Here is a 26500-nt window from a genome sequence, read left to right on the forward strand (position 1 = left end):
TGCCAGAACACAGCCTTGTTTGACTCCATTTTCCACACGGAAAGGCTCAGATGATGCGCCGTTGTCCTGTACTTGTGCCTGCATTCCATCATGGAATTCACGGACCATGTTTATGAAGATGTTAGAGCAGCCAAACTTGGCCCTTGGCTGACAGTGTCGAAAGCCTTTGTTAGATCTACAAAGGTGGAGTACAGAGTGACGTTCTGTTCTCGGCACTTCTCTTGGAGTTGGCGAGCGGCGAAGATCATGTCGACTATACCACGACCCTGCCTGAATCCGCATTGGCTCTCCGGTAGGAGGTCTTCGTGTTCGAGATGTTCCGTCAGGCGGTTTAGCAGAATTCTGGCCAGGATCTTTCCTGCTACAGACAGCAGAGCAATGCCGCGGTGGTTGTTGCAGTCCTGCCTGTTGCCCTTGCATTTGTATAAATGGACGATGGAGGCGTCTTTGAACTCCTGTGGCAGCTTCCCTTGGTTCCACATGGTGCAGAATAGGTATACCAGTTGTTTGGTCAGAGGTGGTCCATCAGCTGTGTAGATTTCTGCTGAATTGCATCAGCACCAGGTGCTTTGCCATTTGGAAGCCCTCTGATGGCTTTGGTGACCTCAGCTTCCGTTGGTGGTTCGTCAAGGGAGGTGTTGACAGGGACTTGAGGGAGGCGTGCAATGGCTTTGTCATTAATGGCTGAGGGGCGGTTGAGAACAAAATATATATACATATATGTGTGTATATATATATATATATATATATATATATATATATATATATATATATATATACTGTATGTGTATATATATATATATATATATATATATGTGTATATATATATGTGTGTATATATATGTGTATGTGTATATATATATATATATATATATATATATATATATATATACGTGTATATATGTATATATATAATATTTGTATATATGTGTGTATGTATGTGTGTGTATATATATATATATATATATATATATATTATATATGTAATATATGTATATATATATATATATATATAATATATGTATATATATATAAATGTGTATATATATATATAAATGTATACATATTTATATAAATGTATATATATTTAAATGTGTATATATATATATATATAATATATATATATATATATATATATATATATATATATATATATATATATGTATAATATATGTATGTATATATATATATATATATATATATATATATATATATATATATATATATAAATACTGTATATATATATATATATATATATATATATACTGTATATATATATATTGTAATTTCAATTTACATGCATACGTCCCTGAATGCTGTCGTTAAGTGAATTGTATCTGCACTTTTGGTGCACACCGAGGTTCAGATGATACTTCAACCATGAAACAAACGTATTAGCGAAGCAGTTTCTTTTAATTGAACCAAGAATGCTCAGTGTAAACACACCCTATAAACCGGTTGCACACTTTAGTACAGAAAGAATAACTACGTGGAATGACTTAGTATATAATAAAGATCCTGTCGTATCTTGGCTGTGCATTTCCAAGCATTTAACTTTAAATTTTCATTAAAGACACATTTGATCAATGAGAGCCATACTGGTGGCATTTAAAGTGGCGGTATTATCTGTCATTGCCATTATAATCCATCCCAAGCCAAACAACAAGAAAAGAGAAGTGTAGATGAGATCAATGCCGTTTTATTTCTGCTCAAAGCAAGCACTGCTGCAAACACGAAAGATAGAAAGCAGCTGCTGTGACTTATTGATTGTGTTCAAGTCACAAGGGACAACGGGTGGCACTGTTGTTTCTTAGTCCAACTTAATTGGACTCGTGTACCCACTTTAGAAGTTTCATGGCCAAAGTTGGGCAAACTGATTCAAGGTGATTGGTTCATACTTTGCTTTATAATAAAGTGTTGGGTGGTGAAAAAAGTGGTCAGAAGCAATCATAAGAGTAATGAAACAAGTTCAGGTAAAAACAACAACAACAAAAAAAACACAGATAATACTGTTATGCTTTTTAATATACAATATTACTATAGCATATAAAAAGTATTATTATTATTCATCCCATTTAAATATAAGTATGGAAAGTAGTTAATAGTGAAACATTTACTGTGATCATGCTGATGTAATAGCATGAACCCACGTTACTTTTTTCAAGAAGCTTGTAACTCAAAACACTTGTATCTCAAATCAATGAAGCCCATTAAAATAAATGAAAATTGGTGCTTGGTCCCCCCAAAACACCACCATTTTAATGTGTAACGTTCCTTTTAAAAAATACATATTGTTTGAAAAAAACTGCAAACAACTGCAATAGTTGTGTGAAGTATTGTAATAATAATGTACATAATTTAACTGGGGTACTGACAAATGTTACTTCTCCATCGTGTAACAATAGGAGTTATTATTGTTGTTTATGTTGTACAGGGACATATTTGAGTGACGGGCTGGAGGTCAGCGTTGACAGCAGACGACATGTATGTATGTGTACCGTGAGAAATTAAAAGGGTAATGCTCGATCGTCCAGTTTGCAGAGACAACAGGAGATAAAACGAATTGAAACATGTCGAGCACACCATCGACAGCGTCTCCATAATTTCATGGATAAAGGTCTGGATGTTGTTTTGGTGTCCGAAGTACAGAAGTCAGTCGGCCCGACCCGGTACTGATTCACGTAAAATCAAACCGTCATATTTTGATTCCTTTGTTGCACGTGACGTCATGTCCCGTTGCAGACTTGCACCGGTTCAAGCACTTGGCAGCGGAACAAGCAGTCAAGCACTCAAAGCGGACTAAGTCAGAATGCCTCTCGTTAATGTTACAATTGTCTATGCCGACAAAGCAAGAAGAAGGCGTTCATGTGTACAGTAAGGCTTCACTTTTCAAAGAGTGCTAGCTTGATGCTAATTTAAATTGGATTTGCCATAGACATGCTACCGATTAACATGAGCAATTTTACATCGCAATTTCAACATTTGGTAATGAAAATTACAACTAAGATGAACGGTACAATCAAACAGTTGTTGTGTTACAGTACACTATGAGGGCTTAACAAAAGAAAAGACCAATATGTTTAATTTAATGGCAATGACTACTTCCTGGCTAAGGCAACACACTAGTTTGTACACAACTGCCATCTAATGTCATGTAATTGCAATTGTATGCAAAGTCTACTATATTGTACAATACAGTACAGTATAGAGATGTAGCAATACCAATATTTGGTACTGGTACCAAAAGTTTTTCAAAAATGTTTGATATTTTAATAATAAAGGGCACCACAAAAAATATCATTATAGGCTTTATTTATTAAACATATGTTTCTTATTGCAATCAAATAACCATGTTGTCACTGGATAAGATGAACATACTAGACAACTTCTCTTTTAGTAGTAAGTTAGCAAATGGGTTACAAAGGCTCCTAATTTGGCTGCTGATGTATGCAGTAACATATAGTGTCATTTCCTATTCAACTTGTTAATTTACTGTTAACTTTTGCTTAAATTCTGGTTAAACATGTTCTATATACACTTCTGTTAAAATGTAATTGTCACTTATTCTTCCGTTGTTTGGATACTTAAAGGCCTACTGAAACTCACTACTACCGACCACACAGTCCGATAGTTTTATCAATGATGAAATCTTAACATTGCAACACATGCCAATACGGCAGGGTTAGCTTACTAAAGTGCAATTTTAAATTTCGCGCGAAATATCCTGCTGAAAACGTCTCGGTATGATGACGTCAGCGCGTGACGTCACGGATTGTAGAGGACATTTTGGGACAGCATGGTGGCCAGCTATTAAGTCGTCTGTTTTCATCGCAAAATTCCACAGTATTCTGGACATCTGTGTTGGTGAATCTTTTGCAATTTGTTCAATGAACAATGGAGACAGCAAAGAAGAAAACTGTATGTGGGAAGCGGTGTATTGCGGCAGACTGCAGCAACACAAACACAGCCGGTGTTTCATTGTTTACATTCCCGGAAGATGACAGTCAAGCTTTACCATTGGCCTGTGGAGAACTGGGACAACAGAGACTCTTACCAGGAGGACTTTGAGTTGGATGCGCAGACGCGGTACCGTGAGTACGCATGCAGCTGCGGCTTCCAAACATTTGATCGCTTGCCCGTACGTGCGTGCCGCTATGTGCATGTCACGTACGTAACTTTGGGAACTTTGAGGAAATATATGTGCTGTATGAACTTTGGGGAGGTGAACGGTACTTTGGGCTGTGGGATTGAGTGTGTTGTGCAAGTGTTTGAGTTGTATTGGGGGGGGGGGGGGGTTGTTATGCGGGATTAATTTGTGGCATATTAAATATAAGCCTGGTTGTGTTGTGGCTAATAGAGTATATATATGTCTTGTGTTTATTTACTGATTTAGTCATTCCCAGCTGAATATCAGGTCCCACCCGCCTCTCACAGCATCTTCCCTATCTGAATCGCTCCCACTGCCCTCTAGTCCTTCACTCTCACTTTCCTCATCCACGAATCTGTCATCCTCGCTCAAATTAATGGGGAAATCGTCGCTTTCTCGGTCCGAATAGCTCTCGCTGCAGGTGGCCATGATTGTAAACAATGTGCGGATGTGAGGAGCTCCACAACCTGTGACGTCACGCTACTCGTCTGCTACTTCCGGTACAGGCAAGGCTTTTTTATCAGCGACCAAAAGTTGCGAACTTTATTGTCGATGTTCTCTACTAAATCCTTTCAGCAAAATATGGCAATATCGCGAAATGATCAATTATGACACATAGAATGGACCTGCTATCCCCGTTTAAATAAGAAAATCACATTTCAGTAGGCCTTTTAAAGACCCTCATCTCTATATTTGAACCAGACCCCATGTTTGTATAATAGTTTAAATCGATTAATAGTTTGGCATTGCTTGTGTTGTAAGTCCAGTTTGTTCCATAGTTTTATTTCTAACCTACTCTATATCCTATCCTTTTAAAATTATTATGTACACTTTATTGTTCTTGTGTTACCCATTGGGCAAAACCTGGGACCTCAGGTACTACATTTAATGCCATTTTATGTGCCTCTGCCTCATGTGTGCTGGTATGACAATAACGTTTCTCGAGTCCTTGAAACTTCCACTTGTATGCATCGAATGCCAATACATGTAATAACACTTGTACAGAATCTGTTCTGGTAGGAAATATTTCACCATAAGATCCTTCTGAGTTTATGTGAAAACAGGTTGTTGTACCCCTCTCTCAATGGAATTGGCTTTCATCTTGCCTCAGTGTATGTTGAAATATATGTCGCGCATTCCCCTGTTAGACACCGTTTTTAGCTCTGGCACTTGGAATAGGTGCAAAACATTAATTAGATAGTGCTGTTACCCCTATGCGATCCAGCTGGAAAGACAATTATATAACACCCCCCCCCCCCCAATGCCAAATGAAAGCTGCCGTGGTTTCAACGGACCATACGTACCTTAGAGCGACGAGCTGGTGACTCAACGCCTCCTTGTACAGCAAATTGAAAAGACAACTGACAAAACACATGGCTGTGGCCCTGTAGACGTGGATTCCTGGGTATTCATTATGATACCTTGGCATATCAATTCTGATTGCGTGGATCTCCGCGGCTGGCTCATAAATTGGGAGCAGTGGTGTTAGTGGTTTCATTAAGGAATCAGTTGACATGAGGTTGTGACAGGGGAACCTCATCATCCGTTCCCCCATCGAATAACGGAATCAAATCATGCAGTGTTGAACACATTGTTAGGAGAAGAATGAGCGACGATAACAAGACGAGGGTAGTTAGTGGAGGCTGTCTGTAAAAAATTCCTGAAAACAAATGTTGTTCTATGTAGGTTGTACAGTAATAAGACAGAATAGCCTCCTGCTGTCACTGGGGGTACGGGGGGTGTGGAGAGCCAAAATGAAATGGTAATTTAATTGAGAAGTTGTGGGTGGATACGGAGAAGGTTGGAGCAGCGCGAGTGAGAGGGACAGGAAGCGCTAATGACAAGAAGAGAAGACAAGTGTGGGAGTAGAAGATGTGTCGAGAGGAAAAACGATTGAAGCGGAGAGGAGTAGAAGGTGAGGGGAGCTCAGCAAGGCTCGGCACGCTGGGGTGAAAGGTCACAGTCAATCATTTAGGATTTGTTTTAGAAGAAAGGTGAAGGTCTGGGTGTCTACCTGAAGCTAGTCAGGCTTTACTTTCATTTTTTTTAAACATTGCGTAAGAAGAACATCTTAGTATTAAAATTCCCCTGCAAGGCAGTAAGGCGGTCAAGTCATTGTCCTTCATGAAGTATAGCTCAATAATGAAAGTTATTTTACAGGATTAGTAGCAGAGGTGGGTAGAGTAGCCAGAAATTGTACTCAAGTAAGAGTACTGTTACTTTAGAGATTTATTACTCAAGTAAAAGTAAGGAGAAGTCACCCAAATATTTACTTGAGTAAAAGTAAAAAGTATGTTGTGAAAAAACTACTCAAGTACTGAGTAACTGATGAATAACATACACACACATATCATATATATATATATATATAAATATATATATATATATATATATATATATATATATACACACACACACACACACACACACACACACACACACACACACACACACACACACACACACACACACACACACACACACACATATATATATATATATACACATATACATATATATATATATATATATGTATATATATATATACACACACACACACACACACACATATATATATATATATATATATATATATATATATATATATATACATTGATATATACAGTATATAATTTTTATTTATTTATTTTGCCGTTTTTGTTTACATGTTAAAGGTGTTTTAATGAATATACAAGCATGTTTAACACATATAGATTCCTTTCTTTCATGAAGACAAGAATATAAGTTGGTGTATTACCTGATTCTGATGACTTGCATTGATTGTAATCAGACAGTAGTGCTGATAACGTCCTCGTTTTCAAATGGAGGAGAAAAAAAGTTCCTCCTTTCTGTCTAATACCACATGAAAGTGGTTGGTTTTTGGCATCTTATTTGTCCAGCTTCCATATTCGTTTTTATACACTTTACAAGAAATACATTGGCGGCAAACTCCGTAGCTTGCTAGCTTGTTTGCGCTGGCTTTCGGAGACTCTTATTTTGAAAGCGCAGGCGCGATGGAGCGGCACTTTTATTGTGAAGACAGGAACTGTGCAGTCAGTCTTTAGGCTTTTGACGGGATGTACGGTTGAAATAAAAAAGGGTCTTTTTTCCTTCACACTTTTGATTGATTGATTGGAACTTTTATTAGTAGATTGCACAGTACAGTACATATTCCGTACAATTGACCACTAAATGGTAACACCCGAATACATTTTTCAACTTGTTTAAGTCAGGTCATGTGACCACTGGCTCTGTTTGATTGGTCCAACGTCACCAGTGACTGCATCTGATTGGTGGAACGGAGTGAACGTCACCAGTGACTGTATTTGTTGAAACGCAGGCACTATGAAGGTCTGTCTGACGGACCAAAACAAACAAAGCGTGCATTAACAGACCGATAAACATTAGTAGCGAGTAGCGAGCTGAATGTAGATAAAAGTAGCGGAGTAAAAGTAGCGTTTCGTCTCTATAAATATACTCAAGTAAAAGTAAAAGTATGTTGCATTAAAACTACTCTTAGAAGTACAATTTATCCCAAAAGTTACTCAAGTAGATGTAACGGAGTAAATGTAGCGCGTTACTACCCACCTCTGATTAGTAGTGAAGTACTTTTTAATTTATTTTTTTATTTTATTTTATTTTTTCAAAATTGGTATTGGTTTTGACCAGAACTGTGGAAGAATCAGGTTTAGAGAGGTATGTAGTGTTCTCTCTCACCACTTTGTGGTTCAATTACTATGGTCTCAGTGCATTGCAGATATTAAAGTACCATTAGGCCAGTGGTTCTTAACCTGGGTTTGATCGAACCCTAGTGGTTCGGTGAGTCGGGCTCAGGGGTTCGGCGGAGGTCAAGACACACCCGACGCATCGTGTAAATAAAAACGTCTCCCTATCGGCGTATTATGGATACGGCAACAGCAGAAGTCAGACTGATTTGCAGGTGTGTAATTTGTTGTGAGTTTATGCCCTGTGTTTGTTTTGTTGTTTGAACAAGGTGATGTTCATGCACGCTTCATTTTGTGTACCAGTAAAAAAAACATGGTAACACTTTAGTATGGGGAACATATTCACCATTAATTAGTTGCTTATTAACATGCAAATTAGTAACATATTGGCTCTTAACTAGTCATTACTAAGTACTTATTAATGCCTTATTCGGTATGGCCTTATTATAACCCTAACCCTGGCCCTAACCCTAACCAGATAACTCTAAATTAAGTCTTTGTTACTTAGAATATGTTCCCCATACTAAAGTGTTACCAAAAACATACGTTTGTATAACTTTGTCTTGAATTGGAAAAAAAACATTTTATTTTTCACTAAAGAAGGGTTCGGTGAATGCGCATTTGAAACTGGTGGGGTTCGGTACCCCCAACAAGGTTAAGAACCACCGCATTAGGCCCTTTTCCACAAAAAGATCAGGAACTTTAAGTTCCTGCAACTTTAGTTCCTAGAACTATGGGTTCCTGTGGACTTGTGTGGTTTACTTTCCCACCGCATTTCACAGTTCAGAGTAGTTTATACGAATCAGGCTGACGACGTTTGGATACGTGGCACAGTATATTTCTATACTGATACCATGTAAACAACAGACAATATTAGGTCAGAGTTATTTATATTTTAAGCGTAAGTACAAACCCCGTTTCCATATAAGTTGGGAAATTGTGTTAGATGTAAATATAAACGGATTACAATGATTTGCAAATCTTTTTCAACCCATATTCAGTTGAATATGCTACAAAGACAACATATTTGATGTTCAAATTGATAAACATTTTTTTTTTTTTTGCAAATAATCATTAACTTTAGAATTTGATGCCAGCAACACGTGACAAAGAAGTTGGGAAAGGTGGCAATAAATACTGATAAAGTTGAGGAATGCTCATCAAACACTTATTTGGAACATCCCACAGGTGAACAGGCAAATTGGGAACAGGTGGGTGCCATGATTGGGTATAAAAGTAGATTCCATGAACGGCTCAGTCATTCACAAACAAGGATGGGGCGAGGGTCACCACTTTGTCAACAAATGCGTGAGCAAATTGTTGAACAGTTTAAGAAAAACCTTTCTCAACCAGCTATTGCAAGGAATTTAGGGATTTCACCATCTACGGTCCGTAATATCATCAAAGGGTTCAGAGAATCTGGAGAAATCACTGCACGTAAGCAGCTAAGCCCGTGACCTTCGATCCCTCAGGCTGTACTGCATCAACAAGCGACATCAGTGTGTAAAGGATATCACCACATGGGCTCAGGAACACTTCAGAAACCCACTGTCAGTAACTACAGTTGGTCGCTACATCTGTAAGTGCAAGTTAAAACTCTCCTATGCAAGGCGAAAACCGTTTATCAACAACACCCAGAAACGCCATCGGCTTCGCTGGGCCTGAGCTCATATAAGATGGACTGATACAAAGTGGAAAAGTGTTCTGTGGTCTGACGAGTCCACATTTCAAATTGTTTTTGGAAACTGTGGACGTCGTGTCCTCCGGACCAAAGAGAAAAAAAAAGAACCATCCGGATTATTATAGGCGCAAAGTTGAAAAGCCAGCATCTGTGATGGTATGGGGGTGTATTAGTGCCCATGGCATGGGTAACTTACACATCTGTGAAGGCACCATTAATGCTGAAAGGTACATACAGGTTTTGGAGCAACATATGTTGCCATCCAAGCAACGTTACCATGGACGCCCCTGCTTATTTCCGCAAGACAATGCCAAGCCACGTGTTACATGAACGTGGCTTCATAGTAAAAGAGTGCGGGTACTAGACTGGCCTGCCTGTAGTCCAGACCTGTCTCCCATTGAAAATGTGTGGCGCATTATGAAACCTAAAATACCACAACGGAGACCCCCGGACTGTTGAACAACTTAAGCTGTACATCAAGCAAGAATGGGAAAGAATTCCACCTGAGAAGCCTAAAAAATGTGTCTCCTCAGTTCCCAAACGTTTACTGAGTGTTGTCAAAAGGAAAGGCCATGTAACACAGTGGTGAACATGCCCTTTCCCAACTACTTTGGCACGTGTTGCAGCCATGAAATTCTAAGTTAATTATTATTTGCAAAAAAAAAAAAAAAGTTTGAGTTTGAACATCAAATATCTTGTCTTTGCAGTGCAGTCAATTGAATATGGGTTGAAAAGGATTTGCAAATCATTGTATTCCGTTTATATTTACATCTAACACAATTTCCCAATTCATATGGAAACGGGGTTTGTAGATAAAATGAAAAAAACAAAACAAGATACAAGACAATATGATGTAAAAACAAAGTGTACCAAATTTTACATAAAAAGTCAAGGTTTTATCCTCATTGTCCAACATTTAGAAAGTCCATCCATCCATCCATTTTCTACCGCTTGTCCCTTACAGGGTCGCAGGGGGTGCTGGAGCTTAACCCAGAAAGTCATCTTTAATAATTATGAATGCATGACGGTCAGGCGAGTCTTTATGGTCCATTTCAGCTGCAAATAACAATTGATAAAGTATAAATGTCAGCGTTTATCTTACGGCAACATTAACTTTTTGTTAGACTGAACTTAATGTTAGCCTGTTAGCATTACCATTCAGTCAACCCGGATAAGGATAATAATAACTACACAAATGTCACGTTGGTGATTACTGTTACAGCATGTAACAATATTAATAGTGAATATTTGATGTTATTTATGTTTGTTACATTCCATTTGCCTCCTCTGTTTCACATGTATCAATACTGGGAGTCGCCGATTCGAAGTCTTTATACTATATTACTTTTTATCCTTTTAGCTATGCAATATTTTATTTAGTTATATTTATTTATTTATTTACTGCATATATATATATATATATATATATATATATATATATATATATATATACATTTTAATGTTATTTTAATTTTTTTATTTATCTTCATACGTCTTACTTGTATTTTATTCTTTATCTCTACACATGGTTCTTACTATTTTACAAGTTTTATTATTTTTATTTTCCAACGTTCCTCAGATGAGCCATCTGCCTCAGGGGTTATCGGCCGTGCTTGTGGGGGCGCTTTTGTGTCAGCGTCCTGGTGGCCATAGTCTGATGACCTCCTGGTGCAGATGTGATAGTGTTTACTCACATGCCTCCTCTGTACTCAGCCATGCAATCATTTGTCCATATAGTTGCATATGTGTGTGTTTGTGTTTGGTATCTCTGTCCGTGCGTACTTATGTGATAATGGGGGATATTGGTCACCGGGGTATTGATTTTAACTTTGTAAAGCACTTTGCGCTGCTTGTCTTTTATGTATGAAAAGCGCTTCATAAATAAAGCTTGATTTGATTTGATATACTTTAGACTTTCTTTTCCTCTGTAAATTTGTTTAAAAGAGTCCCTCCACTTCTCGTACCTTCGCGTAAGTTCCGCATCAGACTTCAAACCACGGTTATGAAAAACATCATGTTCTCACATGATATTATATTCTACTCAGTCCTCCCTCACAGACTTCATTCAGTTCAGAGGATTACTTTTTGACACTCAACAACATCCCACAATTCAAACATTCCATATGATGGGCTTCTAAATTGTGTGATGTCACACAAGACTACGGTGTACTTTGAGTGTGACAGAGTCTAACTTAATTTTGCCCTTACAAAGCACTTATGGCGTTAAGAATCGTAAAAAGTTACTTTTACAACAGTGTTTTTCGATGAGTTATTATGGGAAATGTTCTACATGCGTATTGATTCCTATTGCATGTTTTAAATACAATTTCCTGCTACTCATCCAATTGAAGGTGCTTTTTTTAAATATCGTATTGTTGATCACTGCTTTTTGTCTTTTTTATTGTCAGAAACAGCCAAGCCAAGATAGCTCCCTGCAAGTGGTTGTTATCCAGGAAAGAAGGCTTCATGTTGGGGTCCACAATGGCTGGTGTTTCATAGATACACCTCAAGTGGTGGTGCTGGAACCTATTTTTGCAGGATTCAAGGGGCAAGCGGAGAGCACCTTGAAAAAGAACACTCAGACCAAGGAGAGGTGAGCGAAACGAGACAAAATGAGCAGCTTTTGCTGAGCGCTTTAATTTTGAAGGTCATTATCTGCCAAAAAACATGCCATTCTTCACATATTTTTTCATAAGTGATATGGTTATTTTCTTTTAACAAACATTGTGAAATTTTGTCATACAGCCTTATAGTTTGTACACGGCACCAAAAAAGCATTTATCATTCAATAGCCTTGCAATACATTCCATTGCTCCTCGGTCGAATTTCTTAACTAAATCATTGCAGCCTTTGGCCCTTGAATTGTATTGAGTTATCCTTGACACACAATAGTGCCCTCGCTATGTCTTCTTCTGAGGGATGTTTTTTGCCGTAGCTGTCAAACATCAACACTTGGAGGTTGGAAGGCATTGTGTCAAAACCCAATGCACATGAAACATCATACTTGCCAACCCTCCCGGATTTTCCGGGAGACTCCCAAATTTCAGCGCCTCTCCCGAAAACCTCCCGGGAGAAATTTTCTCCCGAAAATCTCCCGAAATTCAGGCGGAGCTGGAAGCCACGCCCCCTCCAGCTCCATGTGGACCTGAGTGACGTGTCAACAGCCTGTATTCATGTCCGCTTTCCCACAATATAAACAGCGTGCCTGACCAAACACGTTATAACTGTAGAATGATCGAGGGCGAGTTCTTGGTTTCTTATGTGGGTTTATTGTTAGGCAGTTTCATTAACGTCCTCCCAGCGCGGTAACAACACACAACAACAGCAGTCATGTTTTATTCTACCGTAAAGCAGTTCGTCTGCCGTAAACAGCAATGTTGTTGTAATATATTGAGTTGGAGGCAATAACCAGGCGAGGTGATGAAGTACGTCTCTTTACTGTAGACTTCAGAACAGACTCACACACTTGACGTCAGGTGCGCAACACCACGTAAATCGTTGGCCAACCAAAAAGTAACCCCAGTACGCTATAGCCAACATTCACCAGGAGATGGCAACAGACAAACATAGATCACTCTATTACATTCCTCCCCTTTTAGAAATGTAGAAGTTATTTAAAATAAATAAACAACCCAACCAAAAAATGCAGCAGCTCAATTAAAAAACTGTACTTAAGCCACATTCTTTTTTTTTTTTTTTTTTAGTACTGAACTCTTAACCCTCATTTGTAAACAATAACATGCTTATTATACAAACAGTATTTGTACACCTTTAACACAGATTTTTATACTGTCTTCAGCGATTCAGTTTTTTTGGTGGTACTCGAAACCTTTCTGGGTACCTGCGAAAGGGTGTTCAGCATGGTTGGAAAAATAGTGACAAAGAATAGAACAAGGATGGACAATTCAACCCTTAACTCAACAATGAGTAGATGAGTGTTATGTGTGTGTATATGTGTAAATAAATGAACACTGAAATTCAAGTATTTCTTTTATTTATATATATATATATATATATATATATATATATATATATATATATATATATATATATATATATATATATATATATATATATGAAATACTTGACTTGGTGAATTCTAGCTGTAAATATACTCCTCCCCTCTTAGCCACGCCCCCAACCACGCCCCCGCCCCACCCCGACCACGCCCCCCACCCCCCACCTCCCGAAATCGGAGGTCTCAAGGTTGGCAAGTATGTGAAACATACAAAGAAAAACGGTAGAATGGAAGAGGCTATCAGTAACCATCATAATCTGCGGAATTCTACTGTACAAGTGGATGAATGTAGTGCTAGATAACAATGACGCTTACACTAAATATTGACACTTTGGTTACACTTGTGTTCCCATATTTAGACACTAATGGCTGTGTTATTTTGTTGAGTAAATAGTAAATTTACACTGCAAAATTAATCATTTTTATAGAAAGCCAAAATAGCAGATTTACTCTTGTATTGAAATTCATTGGATGTCACCAGTCTATAGAGTGAAAATGGTTTGACATCAGTACTTCACAGTATGCTCTCGCCAATGCAGTAAGCAAACTGTGAATGTCAAATACTAAGAGTGTTGGTACGTGACTCACGCACAAAGCCACTTTGCTGCCAGAGCATTCTAAGCAAACAAGTGTCAATCATTAGGTGCCCTGATTTATTTCCATTTCATCAACAAAATATGCATTGCATAACAGGACTTCTCATATAATTCAATGGTTGGTTCAAAGAGCATAATCCCTCATGTTTGTTTGGTTTCCCTGCGCAGATTTATTACGTGGCTAACATTTTATTTGTTTGGGTGTTTGTGTGTGGTTATTTCCTCAGCTTGACAGTATCATCTGTACCTCAGACTTTGGGCCTTCGCAGCAACCTGGAGCTCAAGCTATTCAATCATCAGGCCATAGCTGTTATCTTCCAGCTCGAATACGTCTTCTCCGCTCCAATTGGCCGAGAGACAATGGTAGGAGGGCTATAAAAACATGCACGGACACGCACATACATATTAATACTGTACATTCGTTATAATTGACATATTACAACATAACAACACACATTTACTCACAAATGAGATCAAATGGAATGTCTTGTCTTTACACAGATGATCATTTTCACCTTTGATTGACATGATAGTAAAGTACAGGATATCCAATATTGTTGTTGAAATTTGCACTAAAACTTTGGTAGTGACCCACCAGACGGGCACATTTGCACAATTTTTTTGTACTTGGCACACATTTTGACCCTTAATTACGCATGTACTCTTGGCCGCGCTTCATGTATGCATTTTTTGCAAGGCTGGCAGCTGTAGTGTGGACATGGTCAGACACTAGCGAGCCAATCAGAGGCACACTAGGGAGGGTCATATGATGATTGATATATGATGATGATTTGACACACATTGCACTGATAAGAGATCAGTGTCTACATCGGGACAAGGTCATTAAAGGGGAACATTATCACAATTTCAGAAGGGTTAAAACCATTAAAAATCAGTTCCCAGTGGCTTATTTTATTTTTCGAAGTTTTTTTCAAAATTTTACCCATCACGCAATATCCCTAAAAAAAGCTTCAAAGTGCCTGATTTTAACCATCGTTATATACACCCGTCCATTTTTCTGTGACGTCACATAGTGATGCCGATACAAACAAACATGGTGGATAGAACAGCAAGTTTATAGCGACATTAGCTCGGATTTAGACTCGGATATCAGCGGCTTAAGCGATTCAACAGATTACGCATGTATTGAAACGGATGGTTGTAGTGTGGAGGCAGGTAGCGAAAACGAAATTGAAGAAGAAACTGAAGCTATTGAGCCATATCGGTTTGAACCGTATGCAAGCGAAACCGACGAAAACGACACGACAGCCAGCGACACGGGAGAAAGCGAGGACGAATTCGGCGATCGCCTTCTAACCAACGATTGGTATGTGTTTGTTTGGCATTAAAGGAAACTAATAACTATGAACTAGGTTTACAGCATATGAAATACATTTGGCAACAACATGCACTTTGAGAGTGCAGACAGCCCAGTTTTCATCAATTAATATATTCTGTAGACATACCCTTATCCGCTCTCTTTTCCTGGGGGTCTGGCGGCAGATTTCTTTGACTGTATCGTTGGAAATGCATCTGCTTTGAGTGTCGCAGGATATCCACACATTCTTGCCATCTCTGTCGTAGCATAGCTTTCGTCGGTAAAGTGTGCGGAACAAACGTCCAATTTCTTGCCACTTTCGCATCTTTGGGCCACTGGCGCAACTTGAATCCGTCCGTCCCTGTTCGTGTTGTTACACCCTCCGACAACACACCGACGAGGCATGATGTCTCCAAGGTACGGAAAACAGTCGAAAAAACGGAAAATAACAGAGCTGATTTGACTCGGTGTTTGTAATGTGTTTGAGAAAATGGTTGTGACGTCATCGCTCCGAGAGCGAATAGTAGAAAGGCGTTTAATTCGCCAAAATTCACCCATTTAGAGTCCGGAAATCGGTTAAAAAAATATATGGTGTTTTTTCTGCAACATCAAGGTATATATTGACGCTTACATAGGTCTGGTGATAATGTTCCCCTTTAAACGGCATTGATACAATAAAATAAGCAGCTAGCATGGTCTTTAAGATTAACTGGATGCATTAGCTAATATAACGCTAACGCTCAGGCCCGTTGTGCGTTAACTCTGTAAAGACGTGGATTGTTTTTGTGCAGAGGACTCCGGGCATTTTGCATGACCGAGACCGCTCTGGCTGCAGTGCCCTCTGCTGGTTTACATTTATTTGTGGGTCTGGTTTGCGGGAGGAATGTCTCATCGACACAAAAACAATAAAGCGATCCACATATGCACATTCAATACAAATACAAATACAAAATCAAGCATATTTATATTAAAATCTCAAAAACATATTTACAAATACATGTTTATTCATACACATTTTTGATTTATTTGTATGTCACATTTTTATATTTATACATTTTATTTGTACATATTTTAAATTCTCAAAAATATATTTACAAATATGCGTTTATTTATACAAATTATTTATTTATTTGTATATCACATTTGTTTTTGTATTTGTACATCTATTAATATATGCATATGTATTAATATCATATTGATGTATATAAGTTGTTGTGAGCCAATTATACTTACCTAAACCCAGGCTAATTAACTATAATAAATAATTCAGTTATTTGGTTATTTGGACTACTAAATTTATCTTGCGTAAATGGGCTTGTTGTTTATTTATTTATTTATTCGCACAATATAAACAGTACAAAAGGTAACATTGTAAAAAAAACTAAAACATGGAGACAAGAAATTAGTAATGAGAAATAGGTAATAAGAAACAAGTGCAGGTGACAAAAGAAACCCAAAAAGGCTCATGCAAGGTTCTAACCTAAAGCAGTACATTAACAAACAAAATTCATCATTGTATATAGTAAAGATAAGATGTGTGGATTAAGTCTAGGTGTGTGTGTGGGGGTGTGTGAGGAAGTATAGGGCTACATTATAAGGTAGGAACATGATGGAGAATGTTGATTCATCAGGCTGGCCCTTAATCTATGTTTAAAGTTAGTGAGTGAAGATGAAGAGTTTGCAATACATAGATGACTATTCCAGAGTAAAGGACCTGTGTGTTTGATGGAAAACAGGCTAAAAATGATACGGCCAAAGATAGGACGGAGAATATCAGTTTTTCTAGTATTATGATAATGAACTTGCGAATTGGTCTTAAAATAATCTCTGAAAGGTGTAGGAAGCGTATTAGGGAGGTAAGTACATTTATAGATAAAAGAAGAGGACTGAACTGTGTTGATATCATAAATAGATAGTACATTTAGTTTCCTAAACAGGGGAGCAGATGGAGCCAAATAGTTAGAGGAGGTAACTATTCTTACAAAAGTATTTTGCATAATGAATAATTTGTGTAAATTTGGATATGTACTAGCCCAGACAATATTGCAATAGATAAGATAAAGATAAATTAAACTGTAATAAAGAGTTAAGAGCCATGCCTGATGAACCAGACCCCTGATTCTTCTGATGATACCAAGAGATCTTGACACTTTATTGGTTACTGAACCTATGTGTTCTGTCCATGTTAATTTTTCGTCCACTAGGATACCTAGAAATTTGGTAGATGAAACTTGACTAATTTCGATTCCTCCAATAGAAATCTTAGCACTCCGTTTACAGTATGTTTTTCTTTTGCTTGCAAACACAATAAAGTTGGATTTTTTTACATTTAGTAATAGCCGATTAACAAGAAACCATACAAATGACACGGCTGTACCAGAATTAGCTTCCCTAATGAGGTTTTCAAATTTCTTGGGATCAAATTTGTATCATCAGCAAACAGAATCGGTGTGAAGGATGAAGATACAGTAACCAGGTCATTGATGTAAATGAGAAATAGGTTGTTGTTGCAAACTGATTTTGAAAGTGCTACCTCCTGATTTTGCACATTATGTTTTTGCCCGCCCTGCGATGAGGTGGCGACTTGTCCAGGGTGTACCCCGCCTTCCGCCCGATTGTAGCTGAGATAGGCTCCAGCGCCCCCCGTGACCCCGAAGGGAATAAGCGGTAGAAAATGGATGGATGGATGGATGGATGTTTTTGCCCATGGGTAATTACATATTTGTGCACTTTTAGACAAAGTGTCCACAATTAACTGGCATTTACAATGTTAGTAAAATAAAACATTTAGGTTGTTAAATGTAATGTAGTGCAATGTAATGTTAATGTAGCCTTAAAATTTGGTCCAGAAGTCAGGTGGCCGTGGCTTTGTAGTACCCATTACATTTTTTTGGCAGGTCTGGGATATCAATGAATAAATCAATGTTTATTTATATAGCCCTAAATCACAAGTGTCTCAAAGGGCTTGCCAAGCCACAACGACATCCTTGGTTCAGATCCCACATTAGAGCAAGGAAAAACTCAACCCAGTGGGATGACAATGAGAAACCTTGGAGAGGACCGCAGATGTGGGTGACCCCGACCCTCTAGGGCAGGGGTGTCAAACTCAAATACAGAGTGGGCCAAAATTTGAAACTGAACAAAGCCGCGGGCCAAGGTTGAACAAATTAACCTTTAACGTACTCTACGAGCTGTCGTCACGTCCGCTTTTCATCCATTCTAACATCGTTCAGACTCAGTCACAAGCTATGTGCGGCTTCTGTACGCACACACGAGCGAATGCAACGCGTACTTCATCAACAGCGATACAGGTTACACTGAGGGTGCCAGTATAAAAAACGTTAACACTGTTAGAAATATACGCCACACTGTGAACCCACACCAAACAGGAATGACAAACACATTTCGGGAGAACATCCGCACCGTAACACAACATAAACACAACAGAACAAATACCCAGAATCCTTTGCAGCACTAACTCTTCCGGGACGCTACAAAATACACCCCCGCTACCACCAAACCTCCCCCCCCCCACACACACACCTCAGCGTCCCGGAAGAGTTAGTGCTGCAAAGGGTTCTGGTTTGGTGTGGATTCACAGTGTGGCATATATTTCTAACGGTGTTAAAGTTTTTTATTCGGCTACCCTCAGTGTAACCTGTATCGCTGTTGATGAAGTATGCATTGCATTCTAATGTGTGTGCGTGCAGAAGCTGCTCATATTATGTGACTGGGCCAGCACTCGTTTGGTTGGCTGGCGTTTGGAAGACTCCCGGGAGGATCGGCGGGCCAGCTTTAGTGTTAATTTGATATCGCCTCAAAGGCCAAGTGAAATTACACGGCGGGCCAAATTTGGCCCGCAGGCCAGAGTTTGACACCCATGCTCTCGGGCGACCGGTGCAATGGACGTTGAGTGGATCTAGCATAATATTGTGAAAGTCCAGTCCATAGTGGATCTAACATAATAGTGAGAGTCCAGTCCATAGTGGGGCCAGCAGGGGACCATACTGAGCGGAGACAGGTCAGCAGCGCACAGATGTCCCAACCGATGCACAGGCGAGCGGTCCACCCCGGGTCCCAACTCTGGACAGCCAGCACTTCATCTGTGGCCACCGAACCTGTGCCCCCCCCTCCACGAGGGAAAGGGGGGCAGAGCAGAAAATAAAATAAATGGCAGATCAACTGGTCTAAAATAGGGGTCTATTTAAAGGCTAGAGCAGGGGTAGGCAACCTGCGGCTCCGGAGCCGCATGCGGCTCTTTGATCACTCTGATGCGGCTCAGCTGCATACTTGCCAACCCCCCCGATTTTCCCGGGAGACTTCCGGATTTCAGTGCCTCTCGCAGGAAACTCCCGGGATTAATATTCTCCGATTTTCACCCTTACAATAATATTAAGGGCGTGCCATGATGGTACAGCATTTAGCACCCTCTACAATCAGTACAAACAGCGTGCCAGCCCAGCCTCTTGTTATATGCATCTTCTGCTTGCACACGTAAGTGACAGCAACGCATACTTGGTCAACAGCCACACAGGTTACACTGACGGTGGCCATATAAAACAACTTTAACACTCTCACTAATAATGCGCCACACTTTGAACCAAAACCAAACAAGAATGACAAACACATTTCGGGAGAACATCTGCACCTTAACACAACATAAACACAACAGAACAAATACCCAGAATCCCATGCAGCCCTGACTCTTCCGGGCTACATTATACACCCCTGCTACCACCAACCCCCCCCACTTATGTGAGCATGCAGAAGCCCCGCACAACGTGTGGCTGGGCCGGCACGCTGGTTGTAGTGGGCGCTAAAAGCTGTACCATCACGGCACGTTCGAGAGAATAGTTGCCCTGAAATACGTAGTCTACCGGAAAAATCGGGAGGGTTGACAAGTATGACGCTGTCAAGCGCCACTCATATAAGACTTGCGGGCCGCACTAACATTCAATTTTCATATTAAGGTGTGGGCAGCGTGTCTGAGACCCTTGGTTTATACATAGCACAAAGCAAAAGAAAAACTTTGAAAGGCAGTGTTATTTCATTTTGAATTTCAAAAGATTTTTGTGGCTCCCATTGTTTTCTTTAATTTGTGAAACTGGTCAAAATGGCTCTTTGACTGGTAAAAGTTGCCGACCCCTGGGCTAGAGTATACAAATGAGTTTTAAGATGGGACTTAAATGCTTCTACTGAGGTAGCATCTCTAACTGTTACCGGGAGGGCATTCCATAGTACTGGAGCCCGAATAGAAAACACTCTATAGCCCGCAGACTTTTTTGGGGCTTTGGGAATCACTAATAAGCCAGATTTCTTTGAATGCAGATTTATTGCCGGGACATATGGTACAATACAATCAGTATGATAGGATATACTGATGTCCACTAATTAGGGATGTCCGATAATGGCTTTTTGCTGATATCCGATATTCCGATATTGTCCAACTCTTTAATTACCGATACCGATATCAACCGATATATACAGTCGTGGAATTAACACATTATTATGCCTAATTTGGACAACCAGGTATGGCGAAGATAAGGTACTTTAAAAAAAAAATTAATAAAATAAAATAAGATAAATAAATTAAAAACATTTTCTTGAATAAAAAAGAAAGTAAAACAATATAAAAACAGTTACATAGAAACTAGTAATTAATGAAAATTAGTAAAATTAACTGTTAAAGGTTAGTGGACCAATCATGTGTGCTTACGGACTGTATCCCTTGCAGACTGTATTGATATATATTGATATATAATGTCGGAACCAGAATATTAATAACAGAAATAAACAACCCTTTTGTGTGAATGAGTGTGAATGGGGGAGGGAGGTTTTTTGGGTTGGTGCACTAATTGTAAGTGTATTTTGAGTTTTTTATGTTGATTTAATAAAAAAACACAAAAAAAAAACACGATACTGATAAAAAAAAAAACCGATACCGATAATTTTCGATGTTACATTTTAACGCATTTATCGGCCAATATTATCGGACATCTCTGCCACTAATGTACACTAAACATGACTCGGTTTAAACTATATCCCCCATTGTAAAAAGCGTTCATGTCATCTCCCAATCAAATGTATTTAAACTGCAAACATGTTGGTACAAGTATAGTGTTGGATCTCATTAGAATGTGCTTGCGTACCTAATGAAATGTCCTGTGAGTGTATACAATACATACTTGCCAACCCTCCCGAATTTTCCGGGAGACTCCCAAAATTCAGCTCCTCTCCCGAAAACCTCCCGGGACAAATATTCTCCCGAAAATCTCCCGATTTTCAGCCGGAGCTGGAGGCCACGCCCCCTGCAGCTCCATGCGGACCTGAGTGAGGACAGCCTTTTTTCACGACGGGAGGACAACAGGGTGACAAGAACTAAATCATCCAGACTAGAGATAAATTGTATTATTATGTTTATCTTACCTAAAAATAAATATATTTATTAATTAAAAAAAAAGAAAAACTAAATACATTTTTACTATATTTTGCTAAAAACATCAAAAATAATTGTATTTTTATTTGTATTTTTTCTGACTCCTTATTACATCCAGGCATTAGAATTATACATTAAAATAAACATATTTGAAATAATTAATTTTAAATTATCATAATAATTCATTTAAAATGACCATATTTAATTATTAAAATAATTGCTTGTTTATCAACAACTTTAGCATTTTATTCATTACATTTTGAAGCTCTTAGAAGCCAAGTTATGTTATATTTCTTAAGATTTATTTATGCAAGTTTGAAGTATCAATTATCTAAACACAGTTTTGTTTGCATATTTTCAGGATATATATATATATATATATATATATATATATATATATATATATATATATATATATATATATATATATATATATATACAGGTAAAAGCCAGTAAATTAGAATATTTTGAAAAACTTGATTTATTTCAGTAATTGCATTCAAAAGGTGTAACTTGTACATTATATTTATTCATTGCACACAGACTGATGCATTCAAATGTTTATTTCATTTAATTTTGATGATTTGAAGTGGCAACAAATGAAAATCCAAAATTCCGTGTGTCACAAAATTTGAATATTACTTAAGGCTAATACAAAAAAGGGATTTTTAGAAATGTTGGCCAACTGAAAAGTATGAAAATGAAAAATATGAGCATGTACAATACTCAATACTTGGTTGGAGCTCCTTTTGCCTCAATTACTGCGTTAATGCGGCGTGGCATGGAGTCGATGAGTTTCTGGCACTGCTCAGGTGTTATGAGAGCCCAGGTTGCTCTGATAGTGGCCTTCAACTCTTCTGCGTTTTTGGGTCTGGCATTCTGCATCTTCCTTTTCACAATACCCCACAGATTTTCTATGGGGCTAAGGTCAGGGGAGTTGGCGGGCCAATTTAGAACAGAAATACCATGGTCCGTAAACCAGGCACGGGTAGATTTTGCGCTGTGTGCAGGCGCCAAGTCCTGTTGGAACTTGAAATCTCCATCTCCATAGAGCAGGTCAGCAGCAGGAAGCATGAAGTGCTCTTAAACTTGCTGGTAGACGGCTGCGTTGACCCTGGATCTCAGGAAACAGAGTGGACCGACACCAGCAGATGACATGGCACCCCAAACCATCACTGATGGTGGAAACTTTACACTAGACTTCAGGCAACGTGGATCCTGTGCCTCTCCTGTCTTCCTCCAGACTCTGGGACCTCGATTTCCAAAGGAAATGCAAAATTTGCATGGTTGGGTGATGGTTTGGGGTGCCATGTCATCTGCTGGTGTCGGTCCACTCTGTTTCCTGAGATCCAGGGTCAACGCAGCCGTCTACCAGCAAGTTTTAGAGCACTTCATGCTTCCTGCTGCTGACCTGCTCTATGGAGATGGAGATTTCAAGTTCCAACAGGACTTGGCGCCTGCACACAGCGCAAAATCTACCCGTGCCTGGTTTACGGACCATGGTATTTCTGTTCTAAATTGGCCTGCCAACTCCCCTGACCTTAGCCCCATAGAAAATCTGTGGGGTATTGTGAAAAGGAAGATGCAGAATGCCAGACCCAAAAACGCAGAAGAGTTGAAGGCCACTATCAGAGCAACCTGGGCTCTCATAACACCTGAGCAGTGCCAGAAACTCATCGACTCCATGCCACGCCGCATTAACGCAGTAATTGAGGCAAAAGGAGCTCCAACCAAGTATTGAGTATTGCACATGCTCATATTTTTCATTTTCATACTTTTCAGTTGGCCAACATTTCTAAAAATCCCTTTTTTGTATTAGCCTTACACAATATTCTAATTTTGTGACACACGGAATTTTGGATTTTCATTTGTTGCCACTTCAAATCATCAAAATTAAATGAAATAAACATTTGAATGCATCAGTCTGTGTGCAATGAATAAATATAATGTACAAGTTACACCTTTTGAATGCAATTACTGAAATAAATCAAGTTTTTCAAAATATTCTAATTTACTGGCTTTTACCTGTATGTCTTAATAAGATTATCCAAAAAATAGTGCTCGATACCGTAGTAGAGCGCAATATATGTATGTGTGGGAAAAAAATCACAAGACTATTTCATCTCTACAGGCCTGTTTCATGAGGGGGGGTACCCTCAATCATCAGGAGATTTTAATGGGAGCATTCGCATACCATGGTTTATATAGGGCACAGAGTGGGTGGGTACAGGCTGGCCTAGGGGCGTGGTGATTGGCTCATGTGTTACCTAGGAGGTGTTTCCGTCTATGGCGGCATGTTGTTACAATTACGCTGCGCTTGTTGAGGGATGACAGGTCTGGACGGTAAATAATAATTATTTACCGTCCAGACCTGTCATCCCTCAACAAGCGCAGCGAAATTGTAACAACATGAAATCTCCTGATGATTGAGGGTACCCCCCCTCATGAAACAGGCCTGTAGAGATGAAATAGTCTTGTGATTTTTTCCCACACATACATATATATATATATATATATATACATATAGTTGATAGATATATTACTTTGAATGTGCTCTGGTTTACGGGGTATATTGTATCATACTTGCCAACCTTGAGACCTCTGATATATATATGTGTATATATATATATATATATATGTATGAAATACTTGACTTGGTGAATTCTAGCTGTCAATATACTCCTCCCCTCTTAACCACGCCCTGCCCCACCCCCGATCACCCCCTACCCCCCACCTCCCGAAATCGGAGGTCTCAAGGTTGGCAAGTATGATACAATATACCCCGTAAACCAGAGCACATTCAAAGTAATATATCTATCAACATGATCCCAGAATAGCTTGGTAAAAACATGCCTGTGTGGGTGAGTCCATCCAAGCACATTTTACTTTACACCACTGTGGCCTCCTCAGACCTAATCGATTGATGAGGTTACCGCAAACAACTTTTTGCGCATGAAGGGGAGATTTTTGTGTACGTGTGGGAGTGGAGTGTTTGTGCTGCTGTGCTGAGGTGCATGCGTTGTTTGCCGGTGCTAATCCGGCCTTGGGTGTCGACTGATAAGACTTTGATAAGCGCTGTCTCACGGAGACGACAAAAGCGGCGGCGACGCCTGCAATCTCGCTAAGGTTTTTGCCGAATTTTGCCCCCAACCCCCCCCCCCCCGGAAAAAAGCTTGCGCGTCGTAAGCCGACTGCAGAAAGCGTCATGTGTCACTCAGCTACCTTGAGGAGTGGGATGGGACAATGTCCCCGTCCCTGTGCTGTGTCAGTGCTGTCACAGATGTGACACTTTTCTGTAAGGTTTAATAGGTTCTGAGCTGAGGTGTGCCTTCAGGGCAGACAACTATAGGCTGTCAACAGTACTTCACACTGCTTGAAAGCTTTTGTGATTCACACAAGGCTGATGGCTCTGGGTCTGATTGTCACTATACAACATCTTCATACCCTATACCAGGGGTCTGCAACCTGCGACTCTTTAGCGCTCCCCTGCTGGCTCCCTGGAGCTTTTTCAAAAATGTATGAAAATAGACAAAGATGGGTGGGGGGGGGGGGGGGGGGGGAATATCGTTTTGTTTTAATACTTAATTAACCTACTCAGTGGCCTAGTGGTTAGAGTGTCCGCCCTGAGATCGGTAGGTTGTGAGTTCAAACCCCGGCCGAGTCAAACCAAAGACTATAAAAATGGGACCCATTACCTCCCTGCTTGGCACTCCGCATCAAGGGTTGGAATTGGGGGTTAAATCACCAAAAATTATTCCCGCTGCTCACTGCTCCCCTCACCTCCCAGGGGGTGATCAAGGGTGATGGGTCAAATGCAGAGAAAAATTTCGCCACACCTAGTGTGTGTGTGTGACAATCATTTGTACTTGAACTTTTAACTTTAACTTTAATAGGGTTTCTGTAGGAGGACAACATGACAAAATCCTCCCTAATTGAAATCCCACTGTTTATATTAAACATGATTCTCTGATGAGAGTATTTGGCGAGCGCCGTTTTGTCCTCATTTTGGCGGTCCTTGAACTCACCGTAGTTTGTTTACACGTGTAACTTTCTTCAACATGCCAGAGAAATACATATTTTTATGCCACTCCTTCGTCGTCTCATTTTGTCCACCAAACGTTTTATCAGTGACGTGCGGTGAGGTTGATGGCTGGTGAGGCACTGACTTCATCACAGTCAGATTTACAAACATATGAACCCTAAAGAGTATCTTATTCACCATTTGATTGGCAGCAGTTAACGGGTTATGTTTAAAAGCTCATACCAGCATTCTTCCCTGCTTGGCACTCAGCATCAAGGGTTGGAATTGGGGGTTAAATCACCAAAAATGATTCCCGGGCGCGGCGCCGCTGCTGCCCACTGCTCCCCTCACCTCCCAGGGGGTGATCAAGGGGATTGGTCAAATGCAGACGACAAATTTCATTACACCTAGTGTGTGTGTGACAATCATTGGTACTTTAACTTAACTTTAACTTTACACATACAAACTGTAGCACACAAAAAAGCACATTTAATAAAAAAAATGTTATTATGGTCTTACCTTTATTTATAAATTAAGTCCATGCGCCGCAACTAAAGC

At 39.4% G+C, this 26500-nt stretch overlaps 1 protein-coding gene across 2 annotated transcripts in view; it reads left to right on the plus strand.

The window, feature by feature from the left end:
* The window catches only part of nphp4 (nephronophthisis 4), a 462240-nt gene that overhangs the window by 172845 nt on the left and 262895 nt on the right, over positions 1 to 26500 (plus strand). For both annotated transcript variants that reach the window (XM_061974673.1, XM_061974681.1), the window contains exons 7-8: positions 11962 to 12146; positions 14395 to 14530. In XM_061974673.1, coding sequence (XP_061830657.1) covers positions 11962 to 12146; positions 14395 to 14530 — 321 coding nt within the window. The remainder of the gene's footprint in view (positions 1 to 11961; positions 12147 to 14394; positions 14531 to 26500) is intronic.

The sequence above is a fragment of the Nerophis lumbriciformis genome, linkage group LG01 (genome assembly GCF_033978685.3).
Source record: "Nerophis lumbriciformis linkage group LG01, RoL_Nlum_v2.1, whole genome shotgun sequence".
Taxonomy (NCBI): domain Eukaryota; kingdom Metazoa; phylum Chordata; class Actinopteri; order Syngnathiformes; family Syngnathidae; genus Nerophis; species Nerophis lumbriciformis.